This window comes from Pituophis catenifer, unplaced genomic scaffold (assembly GCF_029215685.1).
Source record: "Pituophis catenifer annectens isolate HBS135680 unplaced genomic scaffold, rPitCat1.0.hap2 SCAF_16, whole genome shotgun sequence".
Taxonomy (NCBI): Eukaryota; Metazoa; Chordata; class Lepidosauria; order Squamata; family Colubridae; genus Pituophis; species Pituophis catenifer.
This window is the reverse complement of record NW_027256896.1, coordinates 14,589,419-14,616,910: the sequence shown is the minus strand read 5'-3', so window position 1 is coordinate 14,616,910 and position 27,492 is coordinate 14,589,419. Positions and strand designations below refer to the sequence as shown.

General features: G+C 48.2%; 1 protein-coding gene across 1 annotated transcript in view; it reads right to left on the bottom strand.

Annotated features, from left to right (window-relative positions):
- The window catches only part of XYLT1 (xylosyltransferase 1), a 168,227-nt gene extending 155,659 nt beyond the window's left edge, over positions 1–12,568 (bottom strand). Inside the window, 1 exon segment of the mRNA XM_070955338.1 lies at positions 12,182–12,568. Within this exon segment, the coding sequence (XP_070811439.1) occupies positions 12,182–12,568 (387 nt within the window).
- Between the last annotated feature and the right edge of the window lie 14,924 nt (positions 12,569–27,492).

Here is a 27,492-nt window from a genome sequence, read left to right as displayed (position 1 = left end):
GCTGTTAAGTCAGTAATTGTTGTGGCCCGCCAGCAGCCTGTGCGGATTGTGGCTGATCCCGACGACGAGGAAGCTGGTGTGGTGTCATGCCAGCAGCCTGTGCAACCGGCACTCGAGTCGGACAGCGAGGAGGCTGAAGAGGATGTGGTGCCAGAGGCAGAGACTCAGCCAGGGCCTTCAGAACCTCCAGAGGCTCCTTCAAGTGGAGAGAGTGAAGTGGAGGAGCCTCTCCTCAATGCTCGAGCACGCAGGGCTGCCAAAAGGCAGGAGTGGCTACTCAGGAGGAGGAGGTCTCCTTGAGAGTAAGGTTTGAGGATAATTGGCCACTCCCTTAGTCTATTTAAGTCACACGCAGTTAGTAATTTCTTGCTGGAAACAACGTGTAATTATTACAAAGCATTTTTGAAGAGTGAGTGTCTTATCGTATCTTGTTTTCTGGGCTGGTTGCCAACCTTTGCCGGACTTTGTTTATTCTCGGTACATTATAACTTTGATAAGGACCGTTGGTGTGTGTCACAATCCTTGGGAATCCGGAGCTGGGGCAGAACAGTAACCTGGTTGTGAAGTGAATCTGGCTTTCCCGTTGACTTGGTTTTGTCAGAAGTCATCAAAAGGGGATCACGTGACCCGGGGTACTGCAACAGTCATAAGTACATGCCAGTTGCCAAGCGTTTGAATTTTGATCACGGGATCCTGGGGTTGCTGCAACGGTCGTAAGTGTGAAAAACAGTCAGAAGTCACTTTTTCAGTGCTGTCGCAATTTCAAATGATCACTAAACAAACTGTTATAAGTTGAGGACTGCCTATACACTAATTAATTGCTAAAAACTAAAGCTAGGAAAAAGAGAAAAAGAATCAAGTTGTTCTCAAAGGCACACATTCTACCACTCCATATATTTATATTCTTAGAAACTTCTTTTTTTTTTCCATTTGGATCCCAGATTTCTTTTTCTTCCATTCATTCAATCAATCACGCCTAATTCTCAGAGTCTGCCTGCAGTTTTCTTGGCAAGATTTGTTTTAGAAGCAGTTTGCCATTGCCTCCTTTATAGGGCTGAGAGAGAGGGACTGGCCCAAGGTGTCTCAGCTGGCATTATGCCTAGGTGGGATTAAAACTCACCTGTCTCCTGGTGATTGGCCCAAATTCACCCAGCTGACTTTAGTGCCTAGGCTGGGTCTAGAACTCACCATCTCCTGGTGATTGGCCCAAAGTCACCCAGCCGGCTTTCATGCCTAAGGCAAGACTAGAACTCCCAGTCTCCTGGTGATTTACCCAAAGTCACCCAGCTGGCTTTAATGCATAAGCTAGCACTAGAACTCACCATCTCCTGGTGATCGGGCCAAAGTCGCCCAGCTGGCTCTAATGCATAAGCTGGCACTAGAACTCACCATCTCCTGGTGATCGGGCCAAAGTCACCCAGCTGGCTTTAATGCATAAACTGGCACTAGAACTCACCATCTCCTGGTGATCGGGCCAAAGTCACCCAACTGGCTTTCATGCCTAAGGCAGAACTAGAACTCACCGCTTCCTGGTGATTGACCCAAAGTCACCCAGTCAGCTTTCATGCTTAAGGTGGGACTAGAACTCACGATCTCCTGGTTTCTAAGCCGGTATATTTCGGTCTGTTTGGATCTATTTGTCTGAAGGCAATGCAATTAGCCTTACCATAGGAACAGGATTCATTTGAAAAACGAGGGAGACACACAAAGCATTTTACTGATCGGTGGAATCAAAGGGAACCCGATTGCAAAAAGAACAATTAGGAAGTGCCAGCATAAGACAAAGCATATAATGCCCCCCAGCTCCGTTCAAATCGTGTTTCCCTCCCTCCCAGTTACTATGCCAGCTTCCATCCCATCCCATCAAGGTAAATTTAGCCATACTTTCCACCTCCAGCATTCACCTTATTCTCCCTGTCCTCCTCCTTCAGCGATCACGGGAATTTATTACATTTGTAAAAAAAAAATAAAAAAAAAATACTATGATTACAGGGGCCCTGAGAAATTTAATGGCAGGGGAGAAAAGTCTTTTGAAGATAAAACTACCAGTGTAATCTCTCAGTTCCCCGAACGGAGGTGACATGTATACAAATTCCCGCTCCTTCGGCAGAAACTTCCTGGCAGGATCTTGATGAACAAATGCCCAGTTCATTAAATTGGGGGATTTTTTTTTTATTTTAAAAAGAGGAAAGAAAAAAAACCCCATGGTTTCACAGCAATCAAGAGGCTGCCTTTTAAACACTTCCCCATCTCATTACAGTGGAGCCAAGAATCTTGTTTGCTCTGAATCCTCAAATGAATTTATAAACGTAGAATGATTTCGGTTTCACACAACATCCCCTTGTCTCCAAATTGTGCCTGCCCCAAGAAGGTTGGGGGCTAACAAGCTGCAGAGGATATATATGAGAATCAGACAAATGCACGGAGATGCTCAGCTTCCAGTAACAATATGCTGGCTGTGGGATTGAGCGGTTTTTTTTATGATGCATGTGGTTCCAGAATTCCTGGTTGTGTGGAATATAAGGCTGAATTAGCAATAGCAATCGCCTTTAGACTTACATACCGCTTCACAGTGCTTCACAGCCCTTTCTAATTGGTTTATAGAGTCAGCCTCTTGCCCCCAACAATCTGGGTCCTCATTTTACCGACCCAGGAAGGATGGAAGGCTGAGTCACGGGCAATAGCGATAGACTTAGACTTATATAAAGGTAAAGGTTCCCCTCGCACATATGTGCTAGTCGTTCCCGACTCTAGGGGGCGGTGCTCATCTCCGTTTCAAAGCCCAAGAGCCAGCGCTGTCCGAAGACGTCTCCATGGTCATGTGGCCGGCATGACTCAATGCCAAAGGTGCACAGAACGCTGTTCCCTTCCCACCAAAGGTGGTCCCTATTTTTCTACTTGCATTTTTTACCTGCTTTCAAACTGCTAGGTTGGCAGAAGCTGGGACAAGTAACGGGAGCTCACTCCGTTACGTGGCACTAGGGATTTGAACCACTTAACTGCCAACTTTTCGATCGACAGGCTCAGCGTCTTAGCCACTGAGCCACTGCATCCCTTATTAGATTTATATACTGCTTCACAGTGCTTCCCAGCCCTCTCTAAGCGGTTTACAGAGTCAGCCTATGGCCCCCAACAATTTGGCTCCTCATTTTACCAAACTTGGAAGGATGGAAGGGTATCTTTGGGCCAATCACCAGGAGATTCTCAGTTCTAGTTCCGCCTTAGGCATGAACATCAACTGGATGACTTTAGGCCAATCGCCAGGAGACACTCAGTTCTAGTCCCGCCTTAGGCATGAAAGCCAACTGGATGACTTTGGGCCAATCACCGGAAGGCTCTCAGTTCTAGTCCCGCCTTAGTCATGAAAGCCAACTGGATGACTTTGGGCCAATCGCCAGGAGACTCTCAGTTCCAGTCCCGCCTTAGTCATGAAAGCCAACCGAATGACTTTGGGCCAATCACCAGGAGACTCTCAGTTCTAGTCCCGCCTTAGGCATGAACATCAACTGGATGACTTTGGGCCAATCACCAGGAGACTCTCAGTTCTAGTCCCGCCTTAGGCATGAAAGCCAACTGAATCACTTTGGGCCAATCACCAGGAGACTCTCAGTTCTAGTCCTGCCTTAGTCATGAAAGCCAACTGAATCACTTTGGGCCAATCACCAGGAGACTCTCAGTTCTAGTCCCACCTTAGGCATGAAAGCCAACCGGATGACTTTGAGCCAATCGCCAGGAGACTCTCAGTTCTAGTCCCGCTTTAGGCATGAAAGCCAACTAGGATACTTTAGGCCAGTTCCCTTCTCTCAGCCCAAACCACCTCACAAGATTGTTGTTCTGCAGAAAATAGAAGGAGGAAGGCGCGTTATAGATGCATATGCTACCTCGACTCATTAATACGCATAATAAAGGTGGGGATCAAATAAATTAAATAAAAATTGCACCACTAGGCTAATCTCCCCTGCATCGAAAGCTGCTTCCCTATCAGATCCAGCTGAATTAAAACCCTAAGCACAAGGGCTGCTCCCCCAACCCCGACAGTTGTCAATCCCCCCCACTCCCACCCACCGCTGATATGCAAAGCCTTTATGCAAACACCCAACAGGACCGGAAATATATATATATATATAAATCGCAAGTGATGAGTGGGAAAAAATCTGGATGTCTCCGCCACAAATAACATCCCAAAATAATGAAGTCTCCAAAGAGGGCTTCTAATAATAGAGAGAGAGCTCTATTATAAAGCGTTTCCTTCCATCATCGCTTCTTAACTAGGCTCTCCGCAACTGGACTCCAGGGATCCCTAGGCTGCCTTCGGGGAGCCATCGCCTAACAAACCTCGAAGGAAACTGCAGCCTCGCCGAGCACAACTCTATCACACTATCTCACACAGGCACTCCAAGAGACAATTTCCCCAGGCTCCCCCAAGCTGTGCTGGGCTGCCTATTTCTAGAACAAGGAGTAGAGAGAGGGCAGGATAAATACAGATCTTCGTCATCCTGGAAGGCCATCAGGGTCAGGAGCCATTCGCATGTGGGATGTTTCAGGAATGGAAGGAACTACCTTCAGATCTGAAGGTAATGTTCCAGGATTGCTGAAGCGGAGGTGGAAGAAAAGGAAGCGACTCCGAGGAAATCCAGTCCCATGGCTTAGGTCCCACCAGGGCTGGGCTACCGGGCAGGGGTGGGTTCTACTTACCTTTACTACCGGTTCACAATGGGAGCGCGTGCTTGTGCTCACTTTGCTCACACGCACACTTCTGCACATGGCGCAGATCATCAATTATGACATCCGGGTGGGTGGGAAGGTGCTTCGTAGAATAATTTGACCCCTTCTTCTTTGTGGTAGCCCCTCAAATACCAGAATACTGCTTTCATGTCACCCCTAATTCTTCTTTTCTTTAGACTAGCTAGCCAAAGCCAAACCTGTAGCCATTTCTTCATATGGTTTAGTCCCAAGGCCTTTAGGACCTTCCAAGCAAGGTGGCCAAACCTTCTACAGCAGGGATGTCCAACCTTGGCAACTTAAAGAACCGTAGACTTCAACTCTGCTGGCTGGGGAATTCTAGGAGTTGATGTCCACAAGCAGGGGTGGGCTGCTGGGGGTTCGCAGGGGTTCGTGAGAACCTCTAGCTAAGATTCTTTGCAGTTTGGAGAACCCCCAAATCTCACTCCTGGCTGGCCCCGCTCACCCCTCCCCTCCCCTCCCAGGAGTCTCCACGCGGCCCGTTTTGGATGCAGTTAAGTGCAGGGTGTGTGCGGAAGCTCAGGGAGGGCGAAAAACAGGGCTACCAGAAATTTCAGAAGGCTGGAAACGGGCCTCCAGAGCCTGGGGAGGCCATTTTTGCCCTCCCTGAAGTTCGAGGAAAGCCTCCGGAGCCTGGGAAGGGCAACCACCCCCACCCCCGCGGTGCAGGAGGCTGACTAGGCTACGCTCACCCAGCAACCAGGCAGAGAACCCCTTACTAAAATTTTTGAAGCCCATCCCTGGGTCCCACCACAACAGGAGAGCCTGTTCCATACAATTTAACCCCAGATGGAGAGGGGCATGGAGCAAACCTTTTAAAATGCCAGAGCCACCCACAGGTAGCATCATTGAGCACAACCCTATCACACGATCACGCAGAGACGCACAATTTCCCCCAGCTTCTCCAAAAAAGCTGTGCTTTTGCCTGCCCATTTCTAGCACAAAGAGCAGAGGGCAGAAATGTAAGACGATGACTAACAGCAGCTCAGAAAACCAGGATGCTCTTATGGATGACAGAAAAACAAGAGCTGGGAGGGACCTTGGAGGTCTTCTAGTCCAGCCCCCTCCTGCTCAAGCAGGGTGTCAGCATTCTGATGCTGCCATAAAAAGGGGGAGACGAGGCTTGACTTTTCACCTACTTATTTTCTCTGTAGATAATATCCCCTAGGAGATGGGATGGGAGGGGGACATTCCTGTGGGTTGAGGTCAGAAGCTGGGGGGACTGACTTGGAAGATGGCCAATGAGAAGATGAGAATTGGGGAACGGAAAGGGAAGGGTTTGGGGGTCAGAGGGTTAGTATCGGCTACGATGAAGTCAGGGCCAGATCTGTCGTACTCAATAAATGGAATATTTCAGCAAAGATTAATTGTTTGGGAGTGCAATTTATTTGAGATGACATCGAAACCTGACACAGGGAAGCCTAGACCATTTCAGACAAATGGTTGTCCAATCAATTCTTACATGCGATTCTGTTCTCATCACAAGCTGAGCCAGGGTGGGTGTAATCGTTAAAGTCTTGGACTGGGACTAGGGAGGTCTGGGTTCTATTGATGCTCAGCCTCAGAAGCTCATTGGCTGACTTTGGGTCGGTCCTTCCCTCTCTCAACCCAAGAGCCAATCAGGTGCAGCAAGGAAGGGACTGGAGTAGAAGTGGGGAGACCTCCATTCTAGTCCTCTCTTAGCCCTTAAAGCTCCCCAGAGGCAGAAAACTTTGGGCCAATCCCTTCCTTTCGGTTCAAACTACCTTGCAGGGTTGTTGTTTTGGGGGGGGAATAGAAGGAGGAGCTAAATTTGTTGCCATGGACTTCTGAATGAAAGGCAAGAGAACAAATCAGTCAGTTATCCAACCACCAAAAAAACAAACAAACACCTCAGGATCAGTGGTAGAGGACTGAAACCGAGAAGGCAATGGGGTTCTTGAAAGATAACGACAATTTAAGACAATGGAGAGGTTGGCCTGTGGTCTAGCAATGGAGTTGGGGTGCCTCCTGAGGTCATCAAGACCAACCCCTGCTCAGTGCTGGAATCCAGATTAAAACATCTCCTAAATGGCTATTTAACGTCCAGTTTCTTTACTGTACATCGTAGTCACGATTCTGTACGTTGAGAAGATTCTGATCTTCTCAATCGTCTTGTAACCCTCAAAGCGGAAGGATCTTCCAGAAGAAGGATGACTTCCTGTAGTTTCTTTATGGCCATTCCTCTATCTCAGTATTTCTCCAAACGTGGCCACTTTAAGACCCCGTGGACTTCAACTCCCAGAATTCCCCAGCCAGCTGGCTGAGGAATTCTGGGAGTTGAAGTCCACGGGGTCTTAAAGTGGCCACGTTTTTATTTTTTTTATATTTTATTTTATTTTATTTTTTAATTTGATTTTTATGCCGCCCTTCTCCGGAGACTCAGGGCGGCTTACAATGCGTTAAGCAATAGCCTTCATACTTTTGTATATTTATATAAACTCAGCTTATTGCCCCCACAAACTGGGTCCTCAATTTACCTACCTTAGAAAGGATGGAAGGCTGAGTCAGCCTTGAGCCTGGCAAGAGTCGAACTTACTAATTGCAGACAGCTGGAGTTAAATTACAATGCATTAGTCTGCTGAGCTATCCAGGCTCTATCCAGGTTTTGAGAAATATCACTCTATCTGCCATTCCAACTGGGCCAGACCGCAGTTCCCATCATCCCCAACTCCCAGAAAGCCCCACTGCCGCTCCCATCCACTGCCAGAAAGCCATTAGACAGAGCAATTAGAGCCCAAGGGAACCATCAAAGACAAGCTGTACGTTTCCTCTTAAATAACTTCTAAGAGAGAGGAAAGGGAAAAAAAATGGGAAAGCCACTTTAATGCTTCCCACCGTCATCGCCTCTCTTCCTTGTTCCTTTTCAGCTGGCCTAATGCATGCCCATTCTGCAACGGACGGTCGATAGCAAGGTTTCCATCGCTGGGTTGGTTGCCAGGAAAAACAATTGTGGAAAACAGGTAGTAGGTCGGCTGGCTTTTTCGGAGATCAAAAATGAGCCTTGCCAGATTACTCAGCAGTCTGAATGGCAGACCAGGTTCCTAAAACACGAGAAAGCCGTTAAGAGCAATTACGATTAACAGACGCTGTTTCCGTACAGAATGGGTAAAGTCTTTTTTTTTTTCTTCTTTTTTTAACCTGAACACACACACACACACACAAAGCAAATTAAAAATATGTTCCAGACGAGCTTGGGACTCTATAGCAATAGTCACCAACTGCTGGTCCGTGGACCACTGATGGTCCTTGAGAAAATTTTGGTGGTCCGCAGACAATTATTTGCATTTTTTAATATTGCACTAAATCAGGGGTCCTCAAACTACGGCCCCTGGGACAGATACGTGCAATGAACGCTTGTGTTGCTGCAGAGAGTCTCCCCCTTCGGGGTCTTTTTGTGGGGGTCGGAGGGGGGCAGAAATTCTGACTTGGGGTCTGCTTCAGCCTCCTGGTGAGGGGCTTTGGGCTAAGGTTAGAGGGAAGCACCGCTGGTGGCAAAGAGCCGGAGAGCCTTGTTCCAGTGGGACTGCATCATGGCCTGGAACTGGCTGACCATCTCAGCCCGCTGAGCCTCCAGGTGCCGGTCCCTGGCCTTGCACTCCCGCAGGTCTTCCCTTTGCTTGGAAAGCCTATGCTCCTAGTCCTCAGTGAGGTGCTTCTGCTGAGCCTCTTTCTCAGCCAGATCCAATTTGAACTTGAGCTGTTTTGCCAACTCTTTCTCATGGTGGCTGCTTAGCTCCAACCACTGCTTCCTGTTGGGGCTCTAAGAAGCCCGGGCGGGGAGATGAGGAGTGGCTGGGAGGAGAGGGGCGAGTAGAGGCTGGTGAGGCGCCCCTCGATGTGAGTGACATGAGTTGGCCACACCCACCCAATCACGTGACCACCTAGCCACACCCACCCACCCAGCCGGTCATTAGGCAGATCATATTAGTGGTCCGCGGGATTTGAATTTATGAATTTAACCTCCTCACTGTCTGAATCTGCTGCCAGATCCGCTGACTGCTGGCGGGCCACAACAGGGATAGACCTATTCTCCAAAACCACCACAGGGCGGGACAAGAAACAACAGGTGGAAGTTTGTCAAAGAGAGATGCAACCTAGGAGGAGACAGTTTCTGACCATGAGAACAATTACTCAATGGAATAGCTCGCCTGCTGGGGTGGTGGATGCTCCATCACTGAAGGTCTTCAGAAATAGACCGGACAACCATTTGCCTGGGATTGTACAAAGTCTCCTGCCGTGAGCAGAAGGGGGTTGGACTAGAAGACCTCTGAGGTTCCTTCAAGCCCTATGATTCTATGAGGATTCCGGGAACTAGTTTGCAATACGGCAAGGCTAGGGATGGGAATGAGATCCGATCATGGGACCACCGCAAAAATGCGCCTCTGTTATTTATCATAAATATGGTTTTGTTTCCGGCGTCTTTAACTCCCTCTTCCAGACAAGCTGGAAATGCTTTCTTGACAAGGCAGCCCAAGCTTGCAGCCATCATACGCTATCTCGGAAAATTTAGAACAGTTTCTGCGATTACAGGAAACCGAAGTCAACTGGAAAGGATTAAGTGCTTCCTATCTTTCTTTAAAAAAAAAAAATACGATAATGAGAGCAAGACAGATGGGGTTCCTGAGAAATGATTTTGGGAATGGTGGGGGGGGGAGGAAAGAGGTTTTCAGCGTGTTTTCTAAAAGCAGGACTATCTGCAACCAAAAATTTTTTGGGCTCAATTGTGGTTATAAGTCAAGGACTATCTCTGCCTTCCTCTGCATGGCAGCCTTGTCCTAGTAAACTCCTTCTCCTTTCTGGCAATGTTCCTCTCCGTTAGAGCCACCCAAATAATCCAGACGATATAAGGTTTTCTGCTGGAGCAGTGGGTTGGACTAGATGGCCTCCAAGGTGCCTTCTAACCCTGCTATTTTATGATTCTGTAAGGGACATGGATTCCAGCAAGAGAAACGTTCCCAGCATTGTCTTCCATGAGCAATAGAAGAGAAGACAGCTTATGGTCAACTTCTGCATTCAAGTCACTGGATGAACCGTCTGGATGAGCCAATCTTCAGCTCGGCCTGCTCAGCTCAACCTGAGAAGCTAGATTTCTCTTTCAGGTGAGCCAAAAGCCTTCACCGAAGGCTGAGGAAGCTTTGTACAGTGTGCAGTTCAGAAGCATCCGATGCGATGACCTCACTAAGTCTAGGACAGTGTAACCCAAACTGGGAATCTTGAAGATGCGTGGACTTCAGCTCCCAGAATTCTCCAGCCAGCATGCTGGCTGGGGAATTCTGGGAGCTGAAGTCCACACGTTGAAGATTGTTCCACGCATTGAATTCTGGGAACTGAAGTCCACGCTTTGCCCAGATCGGGAAACTCTGTTCTAGGTGCCCAAAGGAATTGGTCTATCGTGCCATTCCTTTCTCCAGAAAAGGAGAATCACAAGAGGTTCAATGTGGGGGGGGGGGAACATACTGGCTGAGGAATTCTGGGAGTTGAAGTCCACACATCTTCAAGCTGCACTGGTCTAGGATCTGGCGTAGAAATTCACAAAAGGATCCAGATGAAATCCACTGGAAGCTTTTAAGAAGATGTTGGATAAGAACTTGTCTGAAGTGGTGTAGGGTTTCCTGCCTAAGCAGAGGGTTGGACTAGAAGACCTCGAAGATCCCTTCTACCTCTGTTATTCTATTCTATTCTATTCTATTCTATTCTATTCTATTCTATTCTATTCTATTCTATTCTATTCTATTCTATTCTATTCTATTCTATTCTCTTCTATTCTATTCTATTCTATTCTATTCTATTCCACACCTGCTTTCCACCTCCTCAAACCTACCCCGCAGGCAGACAAATTTTAAGAAGGTCCTCAGACGTCAATCCTGACAACAAAACGATGTAAAAGGGAGTCATTAACACTCTACGTCGAACGCCCACATTTCCGCAACATGGTGCCAAAACTAGACGTAAACCAACATCAAGCTCAATTCTCAATGCTCCCCGACGTCTGACCAACAAACAACCCGTCGCCAAATTCTCTAGTTTGCCTCCAGATTTAAACCAGGATCTATTCCAGGGGAAAAAAAAAAAAACATCCACTTTTTTTTTTGCTATATTTCGGTCCTTGGCATTGCAATGGCATCGAGACAAATTTAGGGCGGCCAAATAATAATCACGGATGCATGGAAGTGCCACCAAAGTACTTGGTGAAGTAGCTGGCATCTCTCTCGCGCTCTCTCTACAGAGGGGAGGAAATGCAAGTTGCATTTCCAGAAAGCAGAGTAGCCCTTGAGTTAAGAAGAGCAGCGTTCAAGCCAAACCGACATGTAGCAGACAAATCAGCTAGCCTACAACCAAGAGGTTATAGCCTGGGTTAGGTCCGGAGTAGGGTGCCAATCCAGAACACTAGTTTAGCTCGGGAAATAAACGTTCTTACGGAGATAAGAACCATCCCGAGTTACAAGTATTTTTGCCTGATTTGCAGAGGAGAAAGTGAAAGAACACAGATCATTTTTCTTTCCTTGCCTTAGTAAGATCCCAGCGAGCTCCGGACTTAACTACTGGGAGCAGTTTCGTCCTCTTCCTTTTTCTCCCCCCCCCACCCGCTAGTAGGCTGGTTTGCTAACATTTTAAGAAAGCCTGAGCAGCAAGTAGGTAGGTAAGGAGGCAGAGCTCATCCAGCCACCCCCCACCCGCCGACCCCCAGCCCCCCCCCAAAAAAATAAGCGCTTCGCTACCAACTAAGCATCTCTCAGGAATCTCCGGCTTTGCATTGTCGCCTCCTTGGACCAGCCCAGACCCCCCCCCCAAAGGGGCTTTAGGGGAGATTTTTGGAAGTCTACGTCTGGGGGACGAAGCTCTCTCTAAGCGGTCGAGCCATCCCCCTCCCACCCTCGGTTCTGCACCGTCCAACGCAGCGGGCCCAAGGTGGGGGGTGAGGATGGGGGAGAGAGAGAGAGAGAGAGCCAAGGTCGCCAAGCCGGAGCCCGCCCCCCCTTCCCCTTTCCCCCCATCACTATCCTGACTAGGTGGCTCAGTGGCTAAGACCCTGAGCTTGTCGATCAGCAAGGTCGCTTCGAATCCCCAGGACAGGTCTACCTGCGCGAGCCAAGTGGGGGGGGGGGCTGGACTAGATGACCTCCAAGGTCCCCTTCCAACTCTTGTTACTGTTACTTTATCCTGCCAGAGAAGCCCACCGTCCTTCGCCAAGGTTGACGCCGGGCGTCCGCATCCTCACCCTGCCGGCTCTGGCGAAGGGGGAAGGGGGCAATCCAGGAAACCCACCCATCCCCACCACATCCCTGGAAAGAGTCTCTCCCCCCCCCCCTTCACTCTTCTCGACCACCCCGGCTTTCCACTGGCGCTCTCTCCCCTTTTTTTGGCGGAGGGGTTTTGTTTGCCCGTCTGCATCTCGGCCAGGGCTGCCGCCACTCACCATCATCACCTTGCCGCGGAAAGCGCCGGCAGCTCGGCGGGGTTGCGGCGCCCGGGGACCGTCGCGGCTCTCCAGGTCGCGCTTCTCTCGCCGGCGGCTGCTGCTGCTGCTGGTGTGGCCGCTCCGGCTGGGGCTGGGGCTGCTGCCGGCCAGGGCGCCTCTCCGCGGAGGCGGTTGCTGCTGCTGCTGTTGCTGGTGGTGGTGCTGCCGCTGGTGCTGCTGGTGCTCGTCAGCCGCATCCAAGCTGCTGAAATTCCAAACCAGCAGCGTTTGCACCAGCAGGACGGTGAGCGCCAGCAGCAGCGCCGAGTGAGAGCGCCGAGCCAGCCGGCGGCCGCACGGAGAGGCCACCCCGGCTGCCGCCGCCGCTGCTGCCGTCGTTCCCATCGCTCAGCGCTGCTTTCTCTCCTTTCGCTTCCTCGCCCGGCCGCTGCCTGCCAGCCAGTCAGCCAGCCAACCAAGCCAGCCAAGCCAAGCCAGCCAGCCAGCCGCCGCCGCCCGGAGTTTTGCAGGCGGCGGGCGAGACGTCAGCAGGAGGCGGAGAAGAAGAAGAAGAAGAAGAGGAGGAGGAGGAGGAGAGGCGAACGCAGGCCCGGCGCTGGGGCAGCCCCCTCCTCGCCAGCCGTTGGAGGGGTGGGCCAGCAAGAGGAGGAGGAGGAGGAGGAGGAGGAGCCGCCGCAGCTGCTCCCGAACTAGCCCAGCTATTCGTTCAGTCTCTCTCTGTGTGTGTGTGTGTGTGTGAGTGTGGACGCGCGTGGGTATGTTCACACGTGACGGGATTCTGTCTCTACGCCACTGAGATGGAGCTGGCAGGAGCTCGGGGTACCCGCGTGTTACCCAAGCCGCAGCTGCTCCCGAAGTCTAGTTATGCGCTCGGTCGGAGGTGTGTGTGTGTGTGTGTGAACGTGCGTGGGTATGTTCACACGTGACGGGATTCTGTCTCTACGCCACTGAGATGGAGCTGGCAGGCTTGGGGTACCCGCGTGTTAACCAAGCCGCAGCTGCTCCCGAAGTCTAGCTATACGCTCGGTCGGAAGGGTGTGTGTATGTGTGTGTGAACGTGCGTGGGTATGTTCACACGTGACGGGATTCTGTCTCTATGCCACTGAGATGGAGCTGGCAGGCTTGGGGTACCCGCGTGTTAACCACGCCACAGCTGGTCCCGCAACCTCGCTGGTGGCATCTCTCTCTCCCTCTCTCTCCCTCCCCCCCCTCTCTCTCTGCGCCCTTGTGTGTTCACACGTGACGGGGACTGCCCTAACCCACACGGATGGCGGGGAGAGGTTTGGGGTCCCCGCGGGCTGGCCACGCCGCGGCTACAGCTGCTCCCAAAGCACCGATGGTGGAAGGACTGTGTGTGTTTGTGTGTCTCGACGCGCGTGTGTATGTTCACACATGACGGGGACTCTGCCTCTAACCCATCCGGATGGCGAGCAGAGGTTTGGGATAACCCGGGCGCTGTCCACGCCGCAGCTGCTCCCGGAAGCCTCGCTGGTGGCACGCCTATTGTCGACGCGCGCGCGCGTGTGTGTGGGTTCACACGTGAACGGGTTCCGGTGTCTCTAACCCACACGGATGGCGGGCAGCGGCTTGGGTGGGTGCCCTTAAAGACGCTTTGGCTGCAACGGAGGGAGGAAGAAGCGCGCCTGGCAACGAGCATGGAGTCCTGCATCAAAATGCGACCGTGTGAACATGGACCAGCTACCTCTGAGCTTCCCAGCCGCCTGGCGGAGTTTGGGCTCCTCTAAACGGGCATTGGATGTCAGTTCCAGAAATAGAGGATCATCACCGCTGGTTCAGTACTGCCAACTGCTGGTGGGGAAGAGCCTTAGAAGCGGGCAATGTATTTTTAATATTTTTTGTAAGCTTATAAATACGTATAGGGCTTGGACTCTGGGCTTGGTGGCCTTGACTGACCTGAAAAGCTAAGTAGGGTTAGACAGATGGATAAGGCACCACCAGGAAATCCAGCAGTGTAGAGTGGAATTTTTTTTTTTTTTAAATTTGATTTATATGCCGCCCTTCTCCGGAGACTCAGGGCGGCTTACAATGCGCTAAGCAATAGCCTTCATCCTTTTTGTATATATTTATACAAAGTCAGCTTATTGCCCCCACAAACTGGGTCCTCAATTTACCTACCTTAGAAAGGATGGAAGGCTGAGTCAAACCTTGAACCTTGGCGAGATTCGAACCTGCAGTAATTGCAGGCAGCTGGTCTTAATAACAGGGTGCTTTAGACCGCTGTACTACCAAGGCTCTTGGTAGTCTGGAAGAAGACAGTTGCTCCCCATTTTCAAGATCGCGGCCAAGAAGAAGGAGAGATTCAACCTAGAAATAAAGAGACATTTTCTGACAGTGAGAACCATCAACCCATGGAACAGAAGTTGCCTTCAGATGTTGTGGGGAGGCTTCATCACTGGAGGCTTTCAAGAAGAGACCAGACTCTGCCATCTGTCAGAAATGGTGTAGGGTCTTCCTGCTTGGGCGGGGGGGGGGGGTGGACTAGATGACCTACAAGGTCCCTTCCAACTCTAGAGTTATTCTACTCTATTCTGAAATTAATCAAAATCCACTCCAGCTCTGAACTTGAATCTTGGCCTATGCAATTATGGGCTAATGTCAAGGAGATTGTTTTAATAAAGGGAAAATGTAGGATACAGGGTGTATTTTAATAAAAACGTTACAGTTTACCTTAAAAAAAAAAAAGTATCAGACTCTTGTAATGAGAAGCTTTTTTTAAAACAAGGACAATCAAATGGGAGCCATAAATAGGAATCAAGAAGAACAAAGACTTGAGAAAGAATGCTCAACCACTTTCTTTCTTTTTTTTTTCTTTTTCTTTTTTCTTTTGATGATATGGGTAAAACACATATAAATGTTTATTTGGGTAGATCATATTACCCTGGAGGCTTTCTGTCTCCAGGATAAAATGATCGATGGGTAATTTGAGGGTTTAAGAGTCAGGATCTCCACCTCTGCGGGATGGTTTAATTGCTCTTCCTCTACGTGCCAAATAAAGTCGCCATGCTGGCTCCCATGGCTTCTGGGAGATGAAGTCCAAACATCTTCAAATTAACAAGGTTGAGAAACACTGCGTTAGTTGATCCTTCAGCTCCCTTCTAGGACCACAATTCTATGATTCTATGATGTGTCTGTCTGTCTGTCTGTCAATCCATCCATCCATCCCTGCCTTTCTGTCTGTTTGTCTGTCGATCTATCTATTGCATCTATTGTATCTATTCTCTCTCTCTCCCTCCCTCCCTCCCTCCCTCTCTCTCTCTCTCTATCATCTACTGCATCTATCTGTCTATCATCTATCTATCTATTGTATCTATCTATTGCATCTATTGTATCTATCATTTATCTATCTATCCATCTATCATCTATCTATTGCACCTATTGTATCTATCTATCATCTATCTATTGCATCTATCTGTCTATCTATCTATCTATCTATCTATCTATTGCATCTATCTATCTATCTATCTATCTATCTATCTATCTATCTATCTATCAATCAATCAATCATCTATCTATTGTATCTATCGCATCTATTGTATCTATATCATCTATCTATCTATTGCATCTATTGTATCTCTTGCATCTATTGTATCATCTATCATCTATTGCATCTATCTATAATCAATCATCTATCTATCTATTGTATCTATCTATCGCATCTATTGTATCTATCATCTATCTATCTATCTATCTATCTATCTATCTATCTATCTATCTATTGCATCTATTGTATCTGTCTGTCTGTCTGTCTGTCCATCCATTCATCCATCCATCCATCTATCTGCTCTATCTAATCTTATTTGTCTGTTTGCTTGGACTATCCTCTATCTCTCCCTCCCCCCCTCCCTCCCATCTCTCTCTCTCTCCCTCTCCCTCCCTCCCTCCCTCTCTCTCTCTCTCTCTCTCTCATCTTCTCTGTTTGTCTACCTGTTTCCCCTTCCACCCATCCAGCGATCTATCTAGTTATCTATCTATCCATCTCTCCTTCCCTCCCTCCCTTTCATAATCCTAGCATTTAAGCTCTTCCCATGAGATCAGTTGATGCTATGATAAATCCAGGGCATATGGCAATTTAATGATTGACCCAAGATAAAAACTCTATAAAGGACAAGCGTTTGTAGTATACCAGTCCTGCCTTTCCGGATGTCATCAAGACTAACAGCCTGGATTTACACATCATACTAAGCCATGTTGCGGTTTGTTTGGTTTGGGCTCAACAACATCTAGCCAATGGTGATTTATTGAATAAACTATATTTAAGCACACCCTGGCATTGGCCCGTGCCTGAAAAAAAAGAAAAAGAAAGAAAGACCTGACCACAGAAAAATTTAATTTTAAAAAGGAATATCTACAATGGGCAAATATTTACATCTGGAGATTCTTGTTACTCCCACCCCCTCTTTCTCAGTCCTAGGAACTACACTTACCTAGTTTGAAATCAGCTACACAAGGAAAGTAACAACATGTTACTTTGGGGACTGCAGCCAAGAAATTAAAAGACGCTTGCTCCTGGGGAGGAAAGCTATGCTAAATCTAGATAGCTTACTAAAAAGCAGAGACCTCACCCTGCCAACAAAAGTGCGTATAGTCAAGGCGATGGTTTTCCCAGTTGCAATGGATGGCTGTGAAAGTTGGACCACAAGGAAGGCTAAGCGCCAAAGAATGGAGGCCCTTGAACTCTGGTGCTGGAGAAGACTCCTGCGAGTCCCTTGGACTGCAAGGCGATCCAACCGGTCGGTCCTAGAGGAGATCAACCCTGACTGCTCTTTAGAAGGCCAGATCCTGAGGATGAAACTCAAATCCTTTGGCCACCTAATGAGAAGGAAGGACTCCCTGGAGAAGAACCTAATGCTGGGAAAGATTGAGGGCAAAAGAAGAAGGGGACGGCAGAGAATGAGGTGGCTGGATGGAGTCACTGAAGCAGTCGGTGTGAGCTTCAATGGACTCCAGAGGATGGTAGAGGACAGGAAGGCCTGGAGGAAAGTTGTCCATGGGGTTGCAATAGGTTGGACATGACTTCGCAACTAACAACAACAACAACGTGTAAAAAGAAGGTTATGAGAGCCCAGCAGATACCACAAAATTCAGGCACTAGGCAACTGACTCCTATTTATGACAGTTGGAGCATCCCAGGGTCACACGATTCCTCTTTTGCGACCTTCTGACAAGCAAAGTCCACAGGGAAGCCATATTCACTTAACAACCATGTTCCGAACCGAACAACTGCAGTGATTCACTTAAGGACTGTGGTGAGATAAGTCATAAAAATGGGCCAAAATGGTCATCGGTGTGAAAAATGATCATAAGTCACTTTTTTCAGGGCTGTTGTTAACTTCGAATGGTCACTAAGTGAACTGTTGTAAGCCCAGGACTACCTGTAGGGATAGGCATCTTGAGGTCAATCCCAAAACATCTGGAGCACCACTTGAGCACAAAAGAAGGAGTAGGAATGGGAAAGAGAGAGGGAAAGAGGGGGGGGAGAGAGACAGGGGGGAGAGACAGAGTGGGAGAGGGAGAGAGTGGGAGGGAGAAGGAGAGAAAGGGAAAGAGGGAGGGAGAGGAGGAGAGAGACAGAGGGAGGGAGAGACCAAGGGAGGGAGAAAGGGGGGGAAAGGGAGAGGGAGGGAGAGAGAGAGACAGAGGGGGGAGAGACGGAGTGGGAAGGAGAGAGTGGGAGGCAGAGATAGGGAAAGAGGAAAGGAGAGGGGGAGAGAGACAGGGAGAGAGAGGGAATGGGAGAGGGAGAGGGAGAGAGAGACAGGAAGGGAGTGGGAGTGGGAGAAGGAGAAAGGGAGGGAAAGACAGGGAGGGAAATAGGGAAAGAGGAAGGGAGAGGGGGAAAGAGAGACAGAGGGAGATGGAGAAGGAGAAAGGGAGGGAGAGAGAGAGGGAAAGAGGAAGGGAGAGGGGGAGAGAGACGGAAGGAGGGAGGGGGGAGGGAGGGAGGGAGAGAGGAGCAAGCAAGAGATCTGTCCCTGGCTGTGTTTCCATGAGCGGATGAGAGGCTGAAATTCAAGGAGGCAGGAAAAGGACCTTTAGATTGGTGGGCGCAGAAATGCCTGACATTTATTGTGTGAATGTCGCCTGTGTGTGTGTTTTAAGCAAATTTTTGTTTGACTTTAAGGAGAAGCGTTATTTGGTTCAGTAAATAGCCTGTTTGCTTTAGGTGGGAGTGTTTTGTAACATCCATGGCTTTCTTCAAATAATTTGCTTTATTGATATCACCAGGTTTAGCGAGACTCAGGAGTGGAGAAAATGGAATCGTTTTATGAACCCCAAGCAACCACACCAGGCCATGTTTGCTTATTTATTTAGCCCCCCCTCCTTAAATATTCTTTCCTCCCCCTCCTTTCCTTTTTTCCTTTCCCTTCCAGATTTCTTCCTTTTCTCCATGCATTTTATCTTCTTTTCTTTCTCAAAGCTGGAAATGAGCAAATGTCCTTTCGTGTTTTTCTAGATGAGGGTGCATTTTTGCACTTTTTCATATATGTATGTATGTATGTATGTATGTACGTATGTATGTATGTATTTTCCTCTCAGCCTGGTTTTTTCCTACGTAAATCAAGATCTTTATACAGTCATAGCTCAGTGAAATCCCACTCACTAGTTTCTAGGCTTTTTCAGACATCAAACCAGTATTTTGCTGTCTATTGGGAGACTAAAGGGAGACTAAGATAGATCTATTTCGGACTAATTAGTCCTCATCAGTTAGCCACACCCTCATCTCATGTCTCCTCCCCATAAAGGTCACTGAGCTATGGCTGTATAAAGATCTTGATTTACGTAGGAAAAAACCCAGCTGAGAGAAAAATACACATAATGGCCTACGAAAAGACAAGAATGAATATATACATACATACATACATACATACATACATACATACATACATACATACATAAATACATACATACATACATATATACATACATACATACATATATATGACTATATAAAGGAATAAATATTATTCCTATATAAAAGGGGACGCGGTGGCTCAGTGGCTAAGACGCTGAGCTTGTCGATCGAAAGGTTGGCAGTTCAGCAGTTCGAATCCCGAGTGCCGCATAACGAGGTGAGTTCCCGTTCCTTGTCCCAGCTTCTGCCAACCTCGCAGTTCAAAAGCACGTGAAAAATGCAAGTAGAAAAATTGGGGCCACTTTTGGTGGGAAGGTTCCGTGCGCCTTTGGTGTCGAGTCATGCCGGCCACGTGACCACGGAGATGTCTTCGGACAGCGCTGGCTCTTCGGCTTTAAATGGAGATGAGCACCGCCCCCTAGAGTCGGGAACGACTAGCACACATGTGCGAGGGGAACCTTTACCTTTACCTTCATATTCCTATATAAGGCACTTTCTCTCCTTTTCTTTTCTTACAGCCGACGCTTTCAGACCAACAGTGTATTCATTGCCTGTTGCAGCCTCTATTGTTTTCAAACGTTTTCAAACCCTTTCGGTTTGCGGGAAACCAAGACATTATGATATGTTGGCTGCCTGTTTATTGTGCGGATGAAGGGGGTCTTTTATCTCAATCAAGTAAAATGGGGAGAAAAAAGAAAAAGGAAAAAAGAAAAACCCCCAACAAGCGGGCTACAACTCGGGGACGGAAATAAATTCAATTTAGCCTCGTGTAATTGCTTATTTGATTCCAGATATGACATGCTGTTAGGACGTCAATTGACATTCTGTCCTTTTCGGTTTCGCAAAGCTTAACTCGAACACGCTGCCCTCTAGGTACAGCCTGAAATGGAACGCGACTTGATCTTCCGTTCGCAGAAAATTAGCCCGTTAAATGTGTTTGAAAAATGACTATCCAAAACATGACATTCCCCCCCCCCAATCAGCTGGTGCTGAGGCTGCATGCTAAAAGAACTAAGAGAGGAGAGGTGGCTTTCTTTTAAATGCTCTGGGTAGACATCAGATGCAGATTACAGATTAACAGAGTTGGAAGGGACCTTGTAGGTCATCTAGTCCAACCCCTCCAACCCCGCTGCAAGCAGACCCTACAGTCAAACGTGGCACTTCAGCATTTTCCTCCACTGGTAATCCAAATGTCTGGATTTACCAGGTTTAAAACTGAGTCAAGCTTAGTCCAGACCGGTGTTTCTCAACATTGGCAACTTGAGGATGTGGGGACTTCAACTTTCAGAATTTCCCAGAAGCTGCCCACTCCTCCTTCTCCTTCTCCTTCTCCTTCTCCTTCTCCTTCTCCTTCTCCTTCTCCTTCTCCTTCTCCTTCTCCTCCTTCTCCTTCTCCTCCTCCTCCTTCTCTTCTCTTCTCCTTCTCCTCCTTCTCCTTCTCCTTTTAATCTGCTTTCAAGAGGAAACGAACCATGGCCAGTCTGATAAGCCCATTCCAAACAAGATGAGATTGTTGGCTTGAAATTAATTTGGATAATCGTAAGATTCCTAATGGCAACCTTGACTCTCCGCTGAAGAGTCGGTCTTAAGAAGAATATTCACCTTTTCAGAATCTCCTGCGATGTAATAGTCACCATTTCATTTTGCATGGACTACTGGCATATAAATTGCACTGGCCTTGAGGATCAAGATAAATAAACCAGTTTCTGGTTTTAGGTCTGTATTTTCCAAACCAGGAGAATGAATTTTGGGATTCTTGGATGTGGAAAGGATCCCAGAAGTTTTTTTTTTTTTTTAAACACCCTGAGGTCTGAATTCACACAATTCATTGAGCCATCGTCATGTGGTTTCATGTGGTTTTTATTTATAAGCTATCATGGATAGTTTCAATTCAGGGGTGAAATCCAGCAGGTTCTGACAGGTTCTGGAGAACCGGTAGCGGAAATTTTGAGTAGTTCGGAGAACCAGCAAATGCCACCTCTGGCTGGCCCCAGAGTGGGGTGGGAATGGGGGATTTTGCAGTATCCTTCCCCCAGGAGTGGGGTGGGAATGGGGGATTTTGCAATATCCTTCCCCCAGGAGTGGGGAGGGAATGGGGATTTTGCAGTATCCTTCCCCTGGACTGAGGTGGGAATGGAGATTTTGCAATATCCTTCCCGCAGGAGTGGGGAGGGAATGGGGGATTTTGCAGTATCTTTCCCCTGCCATGCCCACCAAGCCACACCACACCCACCAAGCGACGCCCACAGAACCGGTAGTAAAAAAAATTGGATTTCACCACTGCCTAGCACCACCTGTACCCCCCTGGGAGCAAAAACAGTTCATGGGGGGGGGGGACGCACCGCTCCCATCCCCTGTTTTGGGCCTAGTAGGCCTCCCTGCAGCCTCCTGGGAGTGAAAATGGGACATGGGAGGGCGCGCCATCCCCCCCCACCCCCCCACCCCATCCTGGGCCTAAGAGGCCTCCCTGCACTTACCTGAGAGCCAAAATGGCACACATGGGGATTCCTGGAAGGAGCGGGAAGGGACGGGGCCAGCCAGCAATTTAACTACCAATTCGCCCAAACCAGCTGAATCCCAGCATTGGAGCTAAGAGTTAAGACGTAAGTAAATAAACAAGCACTTTTGCTGGTCAACGACCCCAATGAAGTTCTCTGAAGCGGCTTTGACCTGGGTAACTGTGAGCTTTTCTTTTCCTTTAAGCTTAAATAAAGCGAAGGAATGGCTATGAGCGCGTAAAAGTGACGGGAGCTCAAAATAGACCCATTTGCCAAACGATGACAGCCCTAAATATAACTCAAGAGAGAAGATTGAAAAGCAGATTTGGAGCAGGAGAGCTTCTGCCGAGCTTGTTTCCCCAGGGTTCCTCAGAGATCTTTGATTTTTTTTTTCAGAGAAGTAGGTGGGGGGCGACTGCCATTAAGAGAGCTCGTTTTTGTTAAGCTCATCCTTCCTTTGCAGGTTAATCAGCATCTTCTTTTGAGAACAGGTTCCATTCGGCGATACGATGACCTGCTTTCTCCATCTATGGAGGTTGTCCTCGGCATCTGGCATTCTGTTCGTCGCCACATCCAGCCAGATGTTCTCCTGAATGCCTGGCTTTGATTGACTCTGTGCAGCCGTGGTGGCTGGTGGGCAGCTCTTCTACGGAAGAGAATATAAATAGCTCCTTCAACCTAGAAATAAGGAGAAAATTTCTGAGAGGGAGAGCAATCAACCAATGGAACAGAAGCTGCCTTCAGAAGTTGTAGGGGCTTCCTCACTGGAAGCTTTCAAGAAGAGACTGGACTGCCATCTGTCAGAAATGGTGTAGGGTCTCCTGCTTGGGGGGGAGGTTGGACTAGATGACCTACAAGGTCCTTTCCAACTCTGGTATTCTATATTCAATGGAACAGAAGTTGCCTCTGGAAGTTGTGGAAGCTTCAATCACTGGAAGTTTTCAAGAAAATAGTGTCAGAAATGGTGTAGGGTGTCAGGTTTCGAGGTTGTCTCAAATAAATTGCATTTCAAACAAAGTCTTTGAAGAAAACTCCCATTTATTTAGCATGACATTCTAACTCCGACTGCATCGCAGCCAACACTGACTTCCAGACCCAAAACCCTCCCTTTCCGTTCCCCACTCCCCTGCACTCATTGGCCATCTTCCAAGTCACTCTACTCCTAATCTACTGCTCCAGCTCAAAGGAATTTCCCCCCTCCCATCCCATCTCCTAGGGGATATTATCTCCAGGGAAAATAAGTAGGTGAAAAGTCAAACGTCCCTTTCCAGACACCTCCGCTTCTCCTTCTTATGTCAGCACTAGAGTAAATGCAGCTTGAAGTGCTGACATCGGGTGTCTTCTGCTTGGGTGGTGGTGGTGGGTTGGACTAGATGACCTACAAGATGCCTTCCAACTCTGTTATTCTGTTAAATTCTTGTTCTTCACTCAGCAAATAGACAAACTGAGGGTCGCGCTTCCCAATTATTGTTGGCCATGGAAGTCTGCCTCCATGCAATACACTACACCTCGGCAACTTTAAGACCTGTGGACTTCAACTACCAGAATTCCCCAGCCAGCCACATGCCCAACCCCTTGCTCAAGAAAGTAGACCTTCTACCATCCTTATCAAAGGACTGTCCAATCTCTTCTTGAAAACCTCCATCGATGGAGCACCCATGACTTCTGGAGGCAAGTTGTTCCACTGATTAATTGTTCTGACTGTCATGAAATTTCTCCTTAGTTCTAAGTTGCTTCTCTCCTTGATTAGTTTCCACCCATTGCTTCTTGTCCTGCCCTCAGATGCTTTGGAGAATAGGTCAACCCCCTCTTCTTTGTGGCAGCCCCTGAGATATTGGAAGACTGCTATCATGTCACCCTAGCTCTTCTTTTTCATTCTCACACAATTTCCAGTTGGGTTCTTCCTCCTGATTTCCCATTTCACTCTGGCCTCCTTTTTGCTCTTATCTTGTTAGCCTCCTCCTCATATCTATCCTTCCGGTCTGAAGTGCTTCTTACCCCTAAATACCAGCTGCTCCCCCATATTTAACGAATGATCCCTAGCACCAGGGGTGAAATCCAGCAGGTTCTGACAGGTTCTGGAGAATCGGTAGCGGAAATTTTGAGTAGTTTGGAGAACTGGCAAATACCACCTCTGGCTGGCCCCAGAGTGCGGTGGGAATGGGGGATTTTGCAGTATCCTTCCCCCAGCAGTGGGGAGAGAATGGGATTTTGCAGTATCCTTTCCTGGAGTGAGTGGGAATGGAGATTTTGCAATATCCTTCCCCCAGGAGTGGGGAGAGAATGGGGATTTTGCAGTATCCTTCCCCTGGAGAGGGGTGGGAATGGAGATTTTGCAATATCCTTCCCCTGGAGTGGGGAGGGAATGGGGATTTTGCAGCATCCTTCCCCTGCCACGCCCACCAAGCCACACCACGCCCACCAAGCGACCCCCACAGAACCGGTAGTAAAGAAATTTGGATTTCACCACTGCCTAGCACCTCCACCCCCCACCCCAATAATCTTCACCCAGTTTGCGTAGAAAAGTGTTAAGTTCTGTACGAGAAGAGAAAGGAAGGAAAACGCTCACCAGCCCTATTGTTTATCCATTCTCTCCATGCCAGACATAACTTGCTAAGCCTCTAGCTTGGGCTACTATCTTCATCCTTTCCCCCTGCACGTGGGCGGATGTGTCTGTGTGCATAGCCGAATGCTTCATCTTGTCATTTGTTGCAAAGAAGGTCCTGGTGTAAGAGTTTTACTAGGGTGAGATAATGAGGAAAACGCTGTCAAGGGATATATTTCTCTAGGGATCAGTCTTGGCAGCTTATCTTGGCAGCCTGACACGCAAGACAAGTGTTGAATACTTTGCTTGACACCGGATAAAGATATGAAGCAGAGAGAAAGCGTGTGTCCAACCATCCTTTATGGAGGGAAAAATCTATATGTCCTTCTTTCCTTCCTTCCTTCCTTCCTTCCTTCCTTCCTTCCTTCCTTCCTTCCTTCCTTCCTTCCTTCCTTCCCTCCCTCCCTCCCTCCCTCCTTCCCTCCCTCCCTCTCTCCCTTTCTTTCCCCCTTTCCCCTTCCTTCCTTTCCCCCTTCCTTCCTTCTTTCCTTCCCTCCCTTTCCCCCTTCCTTCCTTCCTTTCCCCCTTCCTTCCTTCCTTCCCTCCCTTTCCCCCTTCCTTCCTTCCTTTCCCCCTTCCTTCCTTCCCTCCCTCTCTCCCTCCCTTCCTTCCTCCCTCCTTCTCCCCCTTTTCTCTCCCTTCCTTCCTATTCTCCCTTGCTCCCTACCTTTCTTTCCCCTCCCTATTTCTCCCCCTTTCCGCTTCCTTCTTTCCTTCCTTACCCCTTCCCCTCCCTCCCTGCCTTTTGTTCAGTTTATCATGCATCCCCTTTCCAGTTCTCCCCCCCTTCCTTCCCCAACAACATCCCTGTGAGATGGGCTGCATTGGGCAGAGAGAAACCCAAAGTCCTCCACAGAGCTTTCTTAGCCGAGAGGGATTGGAGAGCTAGAAGCTGAGTCTCTCTCCAGAGTTTGAATCCCCAGAATCTCTCTCTCTCTCTTTCCCTCTCTCTCCTTCCCTCCCTCTCCCTCCCTCTTCTTCCACTCCCTCTCCCTCTCTCTCCAGAGAGAGAAGTTCCCAGAGGATGGGAAGCACAAATCCCAAAACTCAGAAGACTAAACTGTTGGTCTCGGACCCAGATTGGATTCTGCAACATTATCTTGGGACCCAAGAGTTTAATTTGGTCCCGGCAGCCATTTTGCAAAGACATGAGCCCCTCAGGAGGATCGTTTGATGCAAAGGCTAGCAATACGTTCACCAAACTGTCCACGCAGCCCAAGGTTTGTCTATTTCTTTCTTTCCTAACGTATAGGACAACGAATGACAGCATATGAAATTTAACTAGGTTATCATTCTGTACACCAGACCCCATTAATCATGATGTTGCCACCCGCAGTTCAACCTTCGTATTGGATCTCCCTGCCTTTCCCACTTGATTGAGACTTCAATTCCTCCATGGACTCGATTCAGATTCTTTGAAAAATTAAATTCCTGGATGCTTGTATTGGATCTGACCAGCAAATGATCTCTTGCTAAAGCTTCCTCGATATGTGAGACAGCGCCGGTGAGCAAACGATCAATCACTTTCTACTGGCGTGACAAGTGATGTAGGCTCTGAAGGACCAGAGACGAGGGGTCCATTGTGCAAGGAGCGGATTTCTTCATTGCTCCATCCATAAGATCGTACCAGTCTCATCCATCAAAACAGAAGGTTTCACTCAGTAGCTTCTTGATAAAGGTATGAAATGTTCACCTTTATGAGATGGGACAGGGAAGAAGGAGAAAGAAGAAGGAATAACAGAATAACAAAGTTGGAAGGGACTCTTCTAGTCCTATCCTTGCCCAAACAGCAGATTCTATACCCGTGATGGCGAACCTATGGCACGCATGCAACAGGTGGCACATGGAGCCATATTGATGGGCACACGAGCTTTGCCCTAGCTCAGCTCCAGTGCACATGTGCACGCAGGCCAATTGATTTTCAGACCTTCTGGGCCCACCTGAAGTTGGCAAATGGGCCGTTTCCAGCCTCTGGAGAGCATCCTGGGGAAGGCTGTTTTTGCCCTCCCCAGGCTCCTAGAAAACCTCTGGAGCCTGGGGAGGGCAAAAAGCAGGCCTACTGGGCCATCACATGGGGGAGGGGAGCACGGGGGAGTGTCAAACATGCATGCGTGGGGCGCATTGAATTGTGGGTGTGGGCTCACACGACCCCCGCACGACCCCCGCTTTTGGTATGCGGCAACAAAAAGGTTAGCCATCACTGCTCTATACCTTTCCGGACAAATCGGCTTCCGGTCTCTTCCTGAAAACTTCCACTGGTGGAGCACCTACAACTTCTGGAGACAAGATGTTCCACTGGTTAATTGTTCTAAATGTCACGAAATTTCTCCTTAGTTCTAGATTGGTTTTCTCCTTGATTAGTTTCCATCTATTGCTTCTTGTCCTGCCTTCAGATGCTTTGGAGAATAGATTGTCCCCCTCTTCTTTGTGGCAGTCCCTCAAATCAAATCAAATCAAATCAAATCAAATCAAATCAAATCAAATCAAATCAAATCAAATCAAATCAAGAGAATTGATCTGGAAAGTTCACCTGAACCTGAAATGGAGTTCACCAATGCTTCCTACTCACCCTTTTGCTAATTGCGATTTGATGAATAAATCATAATTCTTTCCACTTATTTATTATACTGTGTCATGGAGTTTGGTTATGGCTTAATAGTTGCGCTCCGACAAACTATCCAACTTTACTGTAGTGTTACTGTCAGCACTTCAACCTGCATTTGCTCTAGTGCTGACATAAGAAGGAGAAGAGGGGGCAGCTGGCAAGAGGACGCTTGACTTCTCACCTACTTATTTTCCCTGAAGATAATATCCCCTAGGAGATGAGATGGGAGGGGGGACATTCCTGGGAGCTGAAATAGTAGATATGGGGAGAGTGATTTGGAAGAGGGCCAATGAGACGCAGAGAATTGGGGAGTGGAAAGGGAAGATTTGGGGTCAGGAAGTCAGTGTTGGCTACGCCACAATCGGGGACAGATTGTCATGCTTAATAAAATGAAAGATTTCATCAAAGACTATTTGTTTGGAAATGCAATTTATTTTATTTGAGACGACATCGAAACCTGACAGTTACACTTTGTAGAAACCCAGACCTATGATTTACGTTTCAGTGCCTCATGTAAATGAAGCTAATATACTTAATGAACTAATCCAGGATTAGGTTAAGCAGAGGTAATCATATTGTGTAAATCCTGCAACGTTTTGGTGAATTTAACCGCGGCCATTTGCAAACAATGGTTTATTGGCGCTGCGTTGAGTAATGCCAGCATGGTTTATGCAACAATATATGTTAAAACACATTATGGCTTAGCAGAATGGAAGAACTGAAGTA